We start from the raw sequence: 13,817 nt of genomic DNA, 5'->3' as shown, positions 1-13,817 counted from the left end.
AGTTGAATATATCCACCAAGCAAGCACTTCAAGCGAGCACTCAACCGATAGCTACTACCCCCCCCCCCCCCCCCCCCCCCCGTATATTTTGTAATTTCAATACATAATCGACGCACCTCGGATTTTAGTTCAACCTTACCTTCAGTATATTTTATTGTATCTTTTTTTAAACGTAGTATTTCTTAAAACACAGATTCAAACATTTCTATTAAAGATAATCCTTTAGGGGAGAATACCGATGTAATTTACGTATTTTGTCCCAACATTCTGCAAACAATTGTCGCTTAATTTTAACTGCTAGAAGTTGGATTATACGTATCAGTTGCTTCTCTTTAAATTTGGATTTAGCATACCATAAAACCCTTATATACTAAATTCTATACTTTCTGCCAGCTGTGCACATCTTTTTTACTATTTACCCTAGCTACTAAAGTAAAACTAAACCAAACGATATTTGTCGAATGTTGCCAGTGAATTTGAGTGGAAAATGTCCCTCGTATCACTGGTTGCTATCTCCCTTTGATTCAGCTGTCTTATGCCATTGTTTGCCTCGAGGGATGTTTTGGCCAAGCTATGTGTCCTGTACTTGTTCAATGTGATCATTATCGTAAAGTATTTCGAGACTTGGTCACAATTCGGCTGTGACGTTGACTGTAGGTTGTCAGGTATGTCGTGTGATTTTCTACATTGTTTTAAACCAGTTCAAACCTCCCCTAGAAATTGTTTTTTGGACAAAGAAATGTGATGGAATCATTTCGATTCCATCCAGAACTTTTATTACAATTTCTTCGAGATACTGACTTTTATTCAAAATTTTAATTGTAGCAATCTGTGATATTTGTATTTTAGCACAGTTCTTTACGCTGTTTTAATTTAACTGTTGATTTTTTATATTGCTGTTAATCATCATTTAGGTTTGCCTTTACCATAGTTTAACACCCAATAGCCGATTATTTTTCGTGCTGGGGTGTCGTTTAACATTCATTCATTCATTCATTCATTGTTTTTAACGGTATATCATTAAGACACATCCATCTTTTGTTTGTAAATAAAAACTTGTTAATATTAGTTTAGTAAATTCGCACAGTAATGCATTTAAATACATTTTGGTGATAGCTTCTTTTGGAATTGTGAAGTGTCTTTCTGTTGACGCAACTCGCCTTCCAATGGTTTGGTCAGTTATCGCGTTCTGCATTTCTCTGAAATTTTCAAACGGCGCTTGGAGGCCTGCTGGTTAGCACAATCCACATGTCAAAACATTAAATATAACCACGTTATTTTTCAAACTGTTTATTAACACCACGCGTTCACATTTATGAATACTTTCATCAAAAATGAGATAACAGGTTACACCTGTGTAAGATTAAATACCTGTCGATGTAAGAGTTGAACTTTTCGTGTCGTATCTCACCTCACATCTTCAAACAAACTCAGATTATAGTCGTGGGGACAGTGTGGGGTTTGTTGTATCCGAAGGCTAACATCCTTCAGTAGGAAACGTTTCAAGCCCGAAATAAATTATTCTCTGAATGTCATAGTAATCCTTTAAATGTTATTTTGTTCTCATCTATGCACAGAAAGATATGTGAATTTGGGGCACGTGCACATTAAAAAAAACTTAAAATATATCATAAAACAAAAAAGTAACTCTTTATAGCTTTTGTCACAATTTGTGCCCAACTGCGTAATATCTATTTACTTAAGAATAGCCGTCTTCTTTACTCAAGACGTTATCAATATGGCTGCAGTAACGAACGCGATAAAGTGTTTAACGTTTCCCAGTTTGAGATTTTTTTATAAAGTTGGGTTGTGATTTTTTAAAAACCTATTTTGGGCCTCAAGTGTGTGTGTGGTGGGTGGTTCATTTTTTTGATAATTAATAATAACTAAGTATGTAGCTTTAATTCACAGGAGATGGAGAGAGGTGTGGAATACTTTAAATTGATACATATATGAGTGGGGGTGGGGAAAAACAACAACACTATAACGAACTTTCCTTTCGAAGACTTGTCCTACAGCTAGCAGTGTATAGGTCCGGGCGAAGCACGTTTCCACGTAATCCATTTATTAGAGATAAACACCACGTAGATCTCCAAGCTGCACCCATTTATTAGAGATAAACACCACGTAGATCTCCAAGCTGCACCCATTTATTAGAGATAAACACCATGTAGATCTCCAAGCTGCACCCATTGGAGATTGTATTTTCATTTCATTTCAACTTATTTTCGTGCTTATATCCAATTAAGGTTCAAGCACGCTATCTTGGACACACACCTTAGCAGTCTGAGATGTATGTCCAGAACAGTGCGTCAGTTGTTAATTGTTAGTGGTTAGTGAGAAAGAAGAGGTTTAGTGGTCTTACACCTACCTATTGAGTCGTCAAAACTCACTCTGGGTGGGAGCCGGCACCGGGCTGCGAACCCAGTACCTACCAGCCTTATGTCTGATGGCATAATCACGACGCCACCGAGGTCGGTGGAGATTGTATTAATTGGCTCGCTGACCAGTGGCCAGTGATGCAGAATGTTGATAAAGGTCGACGTTTAGGGCGCACTCTGGAATAACATGATCTCATCTAATTTTATGCAATTAACTGGACGCTGTGTCATAGAGAGCAAACATTCATTTTATTTTCTGAGCTATGCAACCTTTAAACAAACAAACAAAAAACCAAGAAGAAAGAAGTGTTTTATAACATTTAACGAGGCACTGAACACATTATAATTACGGTTATATATATGGTTAAAGACCACAGGTATAATTAGAAAGGAAACTCGCTGCCGCTACTCCATGGGTTACTCTTTTCGATTAATTAGCAACAAGATATGCACTATCCCATACCATGGCCTTTGTTACACTAGTTGTAAGACACTGGCTGGAACGATAAATAGCCCAATGGACCCACCGATGGAGATCGATCCCTGGCCGACCGCATCAGGGGAGCGTTTTACCACTTGCCAACGTCTTGCCCCTTTTTGTATAGAAATCATCTTCTTTCTAAAATGAATCATATGATATGTTAAACAATAAACAAACTTGATTTACAGTAAAAAATAGAATACACAACCAATAAGATACATACGCTCTTATTGTTTTATAAAACCGAATGACAAAACCATCAATCCTTTTAAGCTCGTATACCTGTACACAACAGTCCAAAAAGTGTTTTTAACAAAGGCGTAACGGTGTGTAAACGGTAACAGTGTTAAAGTAACTGAAAAAATAATTCCAAGGAATGTTATGTGTATTTGTTTGTTGTCTAAATGAACGTGTTTGTTTTCGATGACCTCTATGAGCAATGATTCCAAGGAATGCTGTGTATATTTGTCTGTTGTTGAAATGAACGTGTTTGTTTTCGATGACCTCTATGAGCAATGATTCCAAGGAATGCTGTGTCTATTTGTCTGTTGTCGAAATGAACGTGTTTGTTTTCGATGACCTCTATGAGCAATGATTCCAAGGAATGCTGTGTCTATTTGTCTGTTGTCGAAATGAACGTGTTTGTTTTCGATGACCTCTATGAGCAATGATTCCAAGGAATGCTGTGTATATTTGTCTGTTGTCGAAATGAACGTGTTTGTTTTCGATGACCTCTATGAGCAATGATTCCAAGGAATGCTGTGTATATTTGTCTGTTGTCGAAATGAACGTGTTTGTTTTCGATGACCTCTATGAGCAATGATTCCAAGGAATGCTGTGTCTATTTGTCTGTTGTCGAAATGAACGTGTTTGTTTTCGATGACCTCTATGAGCAATGATTCCAAGGAATGCTGTGTATATTTGTCTGTTGTCGAAATGAACGTGTTTGTTTTCGATGACCTCTATGAGCAATGATTCCAAGGAATGCTGTGTCTATTTGTCTGTTGTCGAAATGAACGTGTTTGTTTTCGATGACCTCTATGAGCAATGATTCCAAGGAATGCTGTGTATATTTGTCTGTTGTTGAAATGAACGTGTTTGTTTTCGATGACCTCTATGAGCAATGATTCCAAGGAATGCTGTGTATATTTGTTTCTTGTTTAAATGATATGAACATGTTTGTTTTCTGTTGACCACTATGAGCAGCATGCTGGTGTCTGGGTGTATAGCGAGACTACTGGTGGTGACCACGACGTTGACGTGTCTGACCCTGGTCTCGGCGAAATGTAAGCCTGTTTTTATGAGTTACATTCGTAAATTTACATTTTGCTTTTCAACCATAGTTTATAATAATTAATGGAGCATTTAAGCGTACAATGAGCTGGTCAGAAACCTTGTCACCATGTATTGCTATAATTTTAATTGGGTAGTCATTCGTTTGCAACCCTGTATAACGCTCTATTTGACAGTAATGCTAATTAATATCATGAATAAAATTAATGGTGTTATCCAGATTCGTGCATTTTCGTTTCATTCCTACAAAAATCAGTCTGCCCCTTCCCCAAAATGGATAGTCAGAGTTTAGGCCTAAATATATTCTCTTTTTGAATTTTCCTTTTTTTTTTTTTTTTTTTCAACGAATTTGTATTCTTATATATTCCCAAACTCAATTCAATTTACACATACGCGTGCGCGCACACAAAAACCTTTTTATATTCTATTCTAAACCGAGTCTTTTGCCACACCTTTACGAAGTAATAAGGCGATATATATTATAAGTATTACTGTTTCGACGGCGGCGATGACGTCAACTTTTACTGATTAACGTTTCGCATTTAGATTCCATTCTCACAAACCATAAGTCCTAGGTCAGTGAAACTTGGTTTATAGTTGCGTCTATGGATGTTTATCATAATGCACCGAAAACGTTTATGGTAGGTGAGATATTTCATTCTGCTGAAGTCTTGTTTTGTGTATAATATTATAATTACGATTATAACACTTATAATGATATATGCAACATTCTCTGTCAGACTGTACTGTCGCGGGTCCAACGGATATAGTGATCGGTCTTGGCGACTCCTTCAGCACGATGACGCACTGGTGGAAAACCATAGTGTACTCGCCTGGCGCCCTCCGCTTCGTGGACAGTCTCATCAAACAGTTCGACTACTCGCAGGTGCGAGTGTCGCTGTTCGCGTACAGCAACAGTATACGCCGGATATCTGCTTTTAGCACCAACCGCAGGTACCTGTCCCGGACGTTGCTGGGGCGCTGGATTCCGCAGTTTGGGGGTCTCCGCACATCTGCAGGACTTAGAGTGTTTACGAAGTACGTACCGTAATATTCATAAATAATGTATTAAGTATATGTAAGTGCGGATCTAGGATTTTATATTTGAAATTGGGGAGGTGAAGTAACGTTAATGATATGTAGTGATTGCTTCCATGATCCACTATCAGGTGCTCATCCTTAGTAGGACTGCCACACCCCTAGGAGATCCGTAACAGGATGTTTCATTCCTCCTACACGTCTGTAGGAGGATTGCCACTCCCAAGACCCAAACTTGCACAAGATAGAACTCAGTGGATATACAGCTGTGATGGTATGCACTCATGAAACATTTTAAAACTGATGATATCTGGTGTTCGCGAAAGAGGAGCATATCTTGTCCCACTGGTGGCACCCACATAAAGTCTGACATTTCGGATGTATCTTACTTGCATTCTTTAAGAGAATATGATTCCGCTGATACGTATGCTATATAAATACATTTTAATAACAATAATTATGCTTGTTACTATAGTTACCTGTTGTCTAAAAGTCGGCGTGGCGCGACGCGGATCATCATCCTGTTGTCTAACCGCCCTCCCGACAACTACTACTGGACGATCTCCCAAGCCGTCAGGACCAGGAACAAGAACATACACATAATCACTGTCGGATGCGGGAATCGCAACATACGGGTAACTTCGGTAGAACGGCGGGATGTAGTTCAACGACGCCCTGACTTGGGCCCGTGTTAATAAAACTTTTAGTCTACAGTCAGTCTTTAATGACGTCACGTGCATGCAATGTGTATGGCACTGTCATGACGTTAAAATCTCAGATTCTATTAGTCGTGAGTCTACACTCTAAAAGTTTTATATGCACGGGCCAAAGTCAGGGCGTCGTTGAACTCAAAGAGTATGTAGTTATGGTACCGGTCTGTCCAGAGACTTCGCTAAATTCCTGAGTCAGGGCGTTTTTGTAAGTTTTATGTGAACATTGTACATAGCAAGGCGAGATGTATCTCAATGGAAGAGCGGTCGTCCGAGGCGCGATGAGTCATAGGGCTAACTCTTCGCTGTGACTCAATGCAGTGGCGAATCTAAGGGGGGGGGGGAGGGGGAGCAGTCCCCTCTAAAGATAAAAATTTAAATAATATTTTTTACGTTGGAGAATCCTTTGTGGTCTAAATGGATTTTCTGGGTTTTTTTTAGGGTGGGTTTTTTTTTGGGGGGGGAGGGATGGGGAGGGGTTGTGGGGGGGAATGCATCCGCACCAGTTGCTCTGTCCGTCAAATTCGATTGTGTTGAAATCAGTTGGTGTGAACAGACGTGTTCATCCCCTCTTCCGCACGCTTACAATGAATTTGGCGGACGACGGATAACCTGTTAGAGTGCGGATGAGAACTCTGATTCATACAAATCTGACTGCGGCGTTGTCGTTAAACAACCATTCCTCTTTTCAGTTGTATTGTTATGACAGAATAGCATGAAATTTAATATACGTTTCATTGAATTTGCGATCATTTCTCGGCGTCAAATAAAATAGGTATGCTATGTCTCACTATTTGAGCCTTGGTTATAAACTTATTTTAGTTAGTACAAGCATTTATAACCCAGGGGTTCAGCAATAACATATGATTTTGTTCTTCCTCCAGGAATCTGTGATGATCACGGGGAAAACGAATCAGGTATTCGGCTCCATCAACGAACACGTCTTAGTCAGTTTGGTCCCTGGCGTTAAGCGCCGGATATGTCGACGTAAGTATCAGCTAAGTGCGGGATTTGTTGACGTAAGAATCAGCTAATTGCTGGATATCTTGACGTATAAACTTAAAGGTCCAGGTCAATCTGGTCCCTGGTGTTAAATGCCCGATATATCGACGTATCTATTTAACGGTTTTAGTCAATCTGGTTCTTGGCGTTAAGCGCTGGATATGTCGACGTAAGTATTAGCTAAGTGCCGAATATGTCGACGTAAGTATCAGCCAAGTGCTGTGTATGTCGACATATGTATCAATGTAAAGGTCTTAATCTGGTTATTGGCGTTAAGCACCGGATATGTCGATATAAGTATCAGCTAAGTGCCGAATATGTCGACGTATCAATTTAAAGGTCTTAGTCTGGTTCTTGGCGTTAAACGTCGTACACAAATTATGCCGACGTGAATATCATGTTTAAGGTATGTGGTCCATTGGAAACATTATGCTGGTATTGAGGTTTAAGCTAACAGTTTCTTGTCTGGAGCATCCATGGGTACATATGCTGTGGTTGGTTGCCATGATGTCTAGAAGCGTTCTGAGCAGTATCCTAGATGGAACATTAATGGTTATAAGTGATGTGTGTTTGGTGTCCTAATGATTACAGAAGATCAAAGCAGTGTCATGGTTGGAGCATCCATGGCTGTATCTGGTGTGTGTTTGGTATTATAATGACTACAGATCAAAGCACTGTCATGGTTGGAGTATCCATGGCTGTATCTGATTTGTGTTTAGTGTCCTAATGACTACAGATCAAAGCATTGTCATGGTTGAAGCATCCATGGCTGTATCTGGTGTGTGTTTAGTGTCCTAATGACCACAGATCAAAGCATTGTCATGGTTGAAGCATCCATGGCTGTATCTGGTGTGTGTTTAGTGTCCTAATGACCACAGATCAAAGCACTGTCATGGTTGAAGCATCCATGGCTGTATCTGGTGTGTGTTTAGTGTCCTAATGACCACAGATCAAAGCATTGTCATGGTTGGAGCATCCATGGCTGTATCTGGTGTGTGTTTGGTGTTATAATGACTACAGATCAAAGCATTGTCATGGTTGAAGCATACATGGCTGTATCTGATGTGTGTTTATTGTTCTAATGACTACAGATCAAAGCATTGTCATGGTTGAAGCATCCATGGCTGTATCGGGTGTGTGTTTAGTGTTCTAATGATTACAGGAGATCAAAGCATTGTCATGGTTGAAGCATCCATGGCTGTATCTGGTGTGTGTTTGATGTTATAATGACTACAGATCAAAGCATTGTCATGGTTGAAGCATCCATGGCTGTATCGGGTGTGTGTTTAGTGTTCTAATGACCACAGATCAAAGCATTGTCATGGTTGAAGCATCCATGGCTGTATCGGGTGTGTGTTTAGTGTTCTAATGACCACAGATCAAAGCATTGTCATGGTTGGAGCATCCATGGCTGTATCTGGTGTGTGTTAGTTGTTCTAATGACTACAGAAGATCAAAGCATTGTCTTGGATAGAGCATCCATGGCTGTATCTGATGTGTGTTTATTGTTCTAATGACCACATATCAAAGCATTGCCATGGTTGAAGCATCCATGGCTGTATCGGGTGTATGTTAAGTGTTCAAATGACTACAGAAGATCAAAGCATTGGCTTGGATAGAGCATCCATGGCTGTATCTGGTGTGTGTTTAATGTCCTAATGACTACAGATCAAAGCATTGCCATGGTTGAAGCATCCATGGCTGTATCTGGTGTGTGTTTAGTGTCCTAATGACTACAGATCAAAGCATTGTCATGGTTGAAGCATCCATGGCTGTATCGGGTGTATGTTAAGTGTTCTAATGACTACAGAAGATCAAAGCATTGGCTTGGATAGAGCATCCATGGCTGTATCTGGTGTGTGTTTAGTGTCCTAATGACTACAGATCAAAGCATTGCCATGGTTGAAGCATCCATGGCTGTATCTGGTGTGTGTTTAGTGTCCTAATGACTACAGATCAAAGCACTGTCATGGTTGAAGCATCCATGGCTGTATCGGGTGTATGTTAAGTGTTCTAATGACTACAGTCAAAGCATCTAATCCATGGCTGTATCTAGTGTCAATGACTACAGATCAAAGCACTGCCATGGTTGAAGCATCCATGGCTGTATCTGGTGTGTTGAAGCATCCATGGCTGTATCCTAATGACTACAGATCAAAGCATTGGCTTGGATAGAGCATCCATGGCTGTATCTGGTGTGTGTTTAGTGTCCTAATGACTACAGATCAAAGCATGGGTTGAAGCATCCATGGCTGTATCTGGTGTGTGTTTAGTGTCCTAATGACTACAGATCAAAGCACTGTCATGGTTGAAGCATCCTAATGACTACAGATCAAAGCATGGCTGGTTGGAGCATCCATGGTTGTATCTGGTGTGTGTTTAGTGTCCTAATGACTACAGATCAAAGCACTGTCTTGGTTGGAGCATCCATGGCTGGTGTGTGTTTAGTGTCCTAATGACTACAGATCAAAGCACTGTCTTGGTTGGAGCATCCATGGCTGTATCTGGTGTGTGTTTAGTGTCCTAATGACTACAGATCAAAGCACTGTCTTGGTTGGAGCATCCATGGCTGTATCTGGTGTGTGTTTAGTGTCCTAATGACTACAGATCAAAGCACTGTCATGGTTGAAGCATCCATGGCTGTATCTGGTGTGTGTTTAGTGTCCTAATGACTACAGATCAAAGCACTGTCAAAGCATCCATGGCTGTATCTGGTGTGTGTTAGTGTTTAATGACTACAGAAGATCAAAGCATGGCTGGTTATCCATGGCTGTATCTGGTGTGTGTTTAGTGTCCTAATGACTACAGATCAAAGCATTGCCATGGTTGAAGCATCCATGGCTGTATCTGGTGTGTGTTTAGTGTCCTAATGACTACAGATCAAAGCATTGCCATGGTTGAAGCATCCATGGCTGTATCTGATGTGTGTTTATTGTTCTAATGACTACAGAAGATCAAAGCACTGTCATGGTTGAAGCATCCGTGGCTGTATCTGGTGTGTGTTTAGTGTCCTAATGACTACAGATCAAAGCACTGTCTTGGTTGGAGCATCCATGGCTGTATCTGGTGTGTGTTTAGTGTCCTAATGACTACAGATCAAAGCACTGTCTTGGTTGGAGCATCCATGGCTGTATCTGGTGTGTGTTTAGTGTCCTAATGACTACAGATCAAAGCACTGTCTTGGTTGGAGCATCCATGGCTGTATCGGGTGTGTGTTTAGTGTCCTAATGACTACAGATCAAAGCACTGTCTTGGTTGGAGCATCCATGGCTGTATCTGGTGTGTGTTTAGTGTCCTAATGACTACAGATCAAAGCACTGTCTTGGTTGGAGCATCCATGGCTGTATCGGGTGTGTGTTTAGTGTCCTAATGACTACAGATCAAAGCACTGTCTTGGTTGGAGCATACATGGCTGTATCTGGTGTGTGTTTAGTGTCCTAATGACTACAGATCAAAGCACTGTCTTGGTTGGAGCATCCGTGGCTGTATCTGGTGTGTGTTTAGTGTCCTAATGACTACAGATCAAAGCACTGTCTTGGTTGGAGCATCCATGGCTGTATCTGGTGTGTGTTTAGTGTCCTAATGACTACAGATCAAAGCACTGTCTTGGTTGGAGCATCCATGGCTGTATCTGGTGTGTGTTTAGTGTCCTAATGACTACAGATCAAAGCATTGCCATGGTTGAAGCATCCATGGCTGTATCTGATGTGTGTTTATTGTTCTAATGACTACAGAAGATCAAAGCACTGTCATGGTTGAAGCATCCGTGGCTGTATCTGGTGTGTGTTTAGTGTCCTAATGACTACAGATCAAAGCACTGTCTTGGTTGGAGCATCCATGGCTGTATCTGGTGTGTGTTTAGTGTCCTAATGACTACAGATCAAAGCACTGTCTTGGTTGGAGCATCCATGGCTGTATCTGGTGTGTGTTTAGTGTCCTAATGACTACATATCAAAGCACTGTCTTGGTTGGAGCATCCATGGCTGTATCTGGTGTGTGTTTAGTGTCCTAATGACTACAGATCAAAGCACTGTCTTGGTTGGAGCATCCATGGCTGTATCTGGTGTGTGTTTGGTGTTCTAATGACTAAGTATTGTCTTGGTTTGACGGTTTTGCGTGTGCCAGGATTGTGATGATGTTGGGCTATATACCTTTTATAACTTCACTCTGCTGAATCGGCAGGATGTGTGACAATTCACAGCACGTAACTGATCACGAACATACGAATTTACTCTCCAGACAAGATTTGATCAGTATTATGACAGTGATTTATGACGGCATGTCATCAAAGCTATATTTATTCTAATAATCTCTGTCCTGTTCTAGTTTTAATTTAGTAAACTAGTCTGGGTGTTGCAGATGTCTTTTGAGCGGTGCAGGACATGGTATTGCCCAGTAAAGGATCTCACTGGGAGTGGATCACCTCCTATAGACAAGACACCTGATAGAGATTCATGGAATCAACAACTATTTTGACAAAAGCCCATTCGGCTTTGCATTGTGCAATCTTGATATGTGGATAACGATGTTGTCACTCGGATTTAGATACAAACGATGTAACAGGACAAATTGTATCTAAGGCGCGTCAGTGATTTGTTTAAAAATGGATCAAAGAAACTAAATGCACTTTTGAGGGTAGGCAGTATTGGAAGGCATTAGAAAGTGAACAGCGGTTTTACACTCTACCGCCAAGCATTTCCTGGGATTGAGGACACACGTATTAGTCCATCGCAGCCTCCATGAACAATGTTTTTGTAAAAAGAAAATTTAGTTTGATTTGATATAAGAAGAAAAGTAAACGTGTTTTGAAATATAAAAAAAACCTTGCAGTACACATACCAATTCAAATGGCGCTCGCTGTGGGAAGGACTGTGGGCATGCATACCTGTCGACATTCTCGTTCCAGCCAGTGCACCATGATTGGTATATCAACGGCCGTGGTATGAATTATCCTGTCTGTGGGATGGTGCATATAAAAGATCCCTTGCTACTAACGGAAGAATGTAGCGGGTTTCCTTTCTAAAACTATATGTCAAATTACCAAATATTTGACATCTAATAGCCGATGGTTAATAAATCAATGTGCTCTAGTGGTATCGTTAAACAAGACGAACTTCACTTCAACTCTGTCTACACCAACAGTGGCTGTAAAAACGTCCAGAACACAGGCCGGGTAGCAAATAGGGGGTCGGTCGACCCGATCCCCACCCCACCCCCCCACACACACCTACGACCCGACCCCCCCACCTACCGGTGGCTTTTTCCCCCAATATGCCACCGAACACCCCCCCCCCTCCCCCCAAGCAACTCGTACTGTGTCCACCGAGAAGCCCGACGTTTTGTTTTGTTTTGTTGTTGTTGTTTTTTAATTTAGAAATGGATGTTCATATTTAATATTTTAAAAGCACTGTGTATTTCTCTTCTTTTTTTTCAGTGACTGAAGAGTCTCAACCGCCGCCACAAATTCCACCAGTAGGTATGTTACCAAATAAAACATCATGCGCATGCGTTTTCACGTGGTGTATGGGGGAGGGGGGGGGGGGATATATATATATATATATATATATATATATAGAGAGAGAGAGAGAGAGAGAGAGAGAGAGAGAGAGAGAGATTTTTTTTTTTTTTTTTTTCTTCTAAAGATCCAGAAATCCATAGGAAATAATATTTTTTTAAATCTCTTAAAATCCCCAAATTCAAGATAGCGTCCAAAGTAGGAGCCATTTTGGTTGATTGTATATATGAGTGGTTGCACTACATTGGTATAGACAAGACTTTGTTTCCGTTATTCAGGCATAAAACGTCTAAATATTGCAGTGACACCTCTCTTATATTTGACATCGAGAGATAAAAAAGGAAACATAGCTACATCTTTGGTTTTTAATTACATGTTAAATGTTTCCGTTAATTTACAGTTATAAACCGCGTGGATATCATCCTGGTGGCCGACCACTCTCAGAGTGTTCGCGTCATCGACGGGATCCGCGCCACGTACTGCGTCCAGTGTCTCGAGTTCATCGCCAATTTCGTTGACAACATCGCCTTCCCGCGCTGCGCCGTCGGCATCACCATGTTCGCAGACGACGCGTACGTCTTGTCGGGTATCTCGGAAGAGGCGAACTCCCTGAGGACGACCATCAACTCCGTGGACGGCCTGCTCATCCCTTACGCAGGGTCCTCGCTGGAGAGCGGCATCGCCATAGCGCATGCGCAGTTCAGCAACTCTTCGCGCGAGAGTTCCAACAAGAAGGTAATTCTCGTGATGTGCGACGGCTCGGGGGAGAACGACGAACGCGTACGATCGCAGTCGATGGCAGCGCGTGCAGACGACATTGTGACATACGTGCTCACGTGGCCTTCACCTGGCGGTATAGCGATCAACGACATTCAGCTGAATGACATTGCCGGAGAATCGTCTCGTATTATAAAAGTCACCAGTCTTGAAAGGCTGCCAGAAATGGCTGCACCTTTGGCGGGGAAGATGTGTCCGTCTGGCTGACAGACTCGCTGGACTGGTAACCAGACTTGATTGGTAACAGATCATCATGTATTCAGAACATTATGTCCACTGTTAGAGGAGCCATGGCAATTGTCAATAAGATGATGATAATAAATATATTCCGAAATATACTTTTTTTTTAATCTGTATTTATTTTGGAAGTTTTTATTTATTGCGCTGTTTGTTTTGTTTTATTTTATTGTGTGTGTGTGTGTGTGTGTGTGTATTTGTTTGTTTGTGTTTGTGTTTTTGTTTCTTTGTTTGTTGTTGTTTTGGGGTTGTTGTATTTTAAGAGGTGGCGATTGTTTGAGAGTTTATAGCCGTATCTAGCACGGGGCCTGCTGCAACCTCGCGCCACCTCCACTGAAAATTACAAAAGCGATCAGCGCCCGTTGTTTTAGGCTGGGCACGGC

At 41.2% G+C, this 13,817-nt stretch overlaps 1 protein-coding gene across 1 annotated transcript; it reads left to right on the top strand.

Annotated features, from left to right (window-relative positions):
- Nucleotides 1–537: 537 nt before the first annotated feature.
- LOC121380093 lies at nt 538–13,546 on the top strand. Its single transcript, XM_041508845.1, has 7 exons — nt 538–665; nt 4,069–4,148; nt 4,896–5,193; nt 5,669–5,828; nt 6,788–6,890; nt 12,340–12,381; nt 12,821–13,546. The coding sequence occupies exons 2-7, from the start codon at nt 4,070–4,072 to the stop codon at nt 13,402–13,404; spliced, it is 1,266 nt and encodes a 421-aa protein (XP_041364779.1). The 5' UTR covers nt 538–665; nt 4,069; the 3' UTR covers nt 13,405–13,546.
- The last annotated feature ends 271 nt before the right edge of the window (nt 13,547–13,817 follow it).

The sequence above is a fragment of the Gigantopelta aegis genome, chromosome 8 (assembly GCF_016097555.1).
Source record: "Gigantopelta aegis isolate Gae_Host chromosome 8, Gae_host_genome, whole genome shotgun sequence".
Taxonomy (NCBI): Eukaryota; Metazoa; Mollusca; class Gastropoda; order Neomphalida; family Peltospiridae; genus Gigantopelta; species Gigantopelta aegis.
Note: the sequence above shows the minus strand (reverse complement) of the source record. Positions and strands in the feature narration are given on the sequence as shown.

Excerpts from the sequence above, each read along its gene's own strand:
- LOC121380093 (XM_041508845.1), top strand. The coding sequence starts at position 4,070 with ATGCTGGTGTCTGGGTGTATAGCGAGACTACTGGTGGTGACCACGACG. Across the intron at positions 5,829-6,787 it reads GCGGGAATCGCAACATACGG|GAATCTGTGATGATCACGGG; the intron begins GTAACTTCGGTA and ends TTCTTCCTCCAG. Across the intron at positions 6,891-12,339 it reads TAAGCGCCGGATATGTCGAC|TGACTGAAGAGTCTCAACCG; the intron begins GTAAGTATCAGC and ends CTTTTTTTTCAG.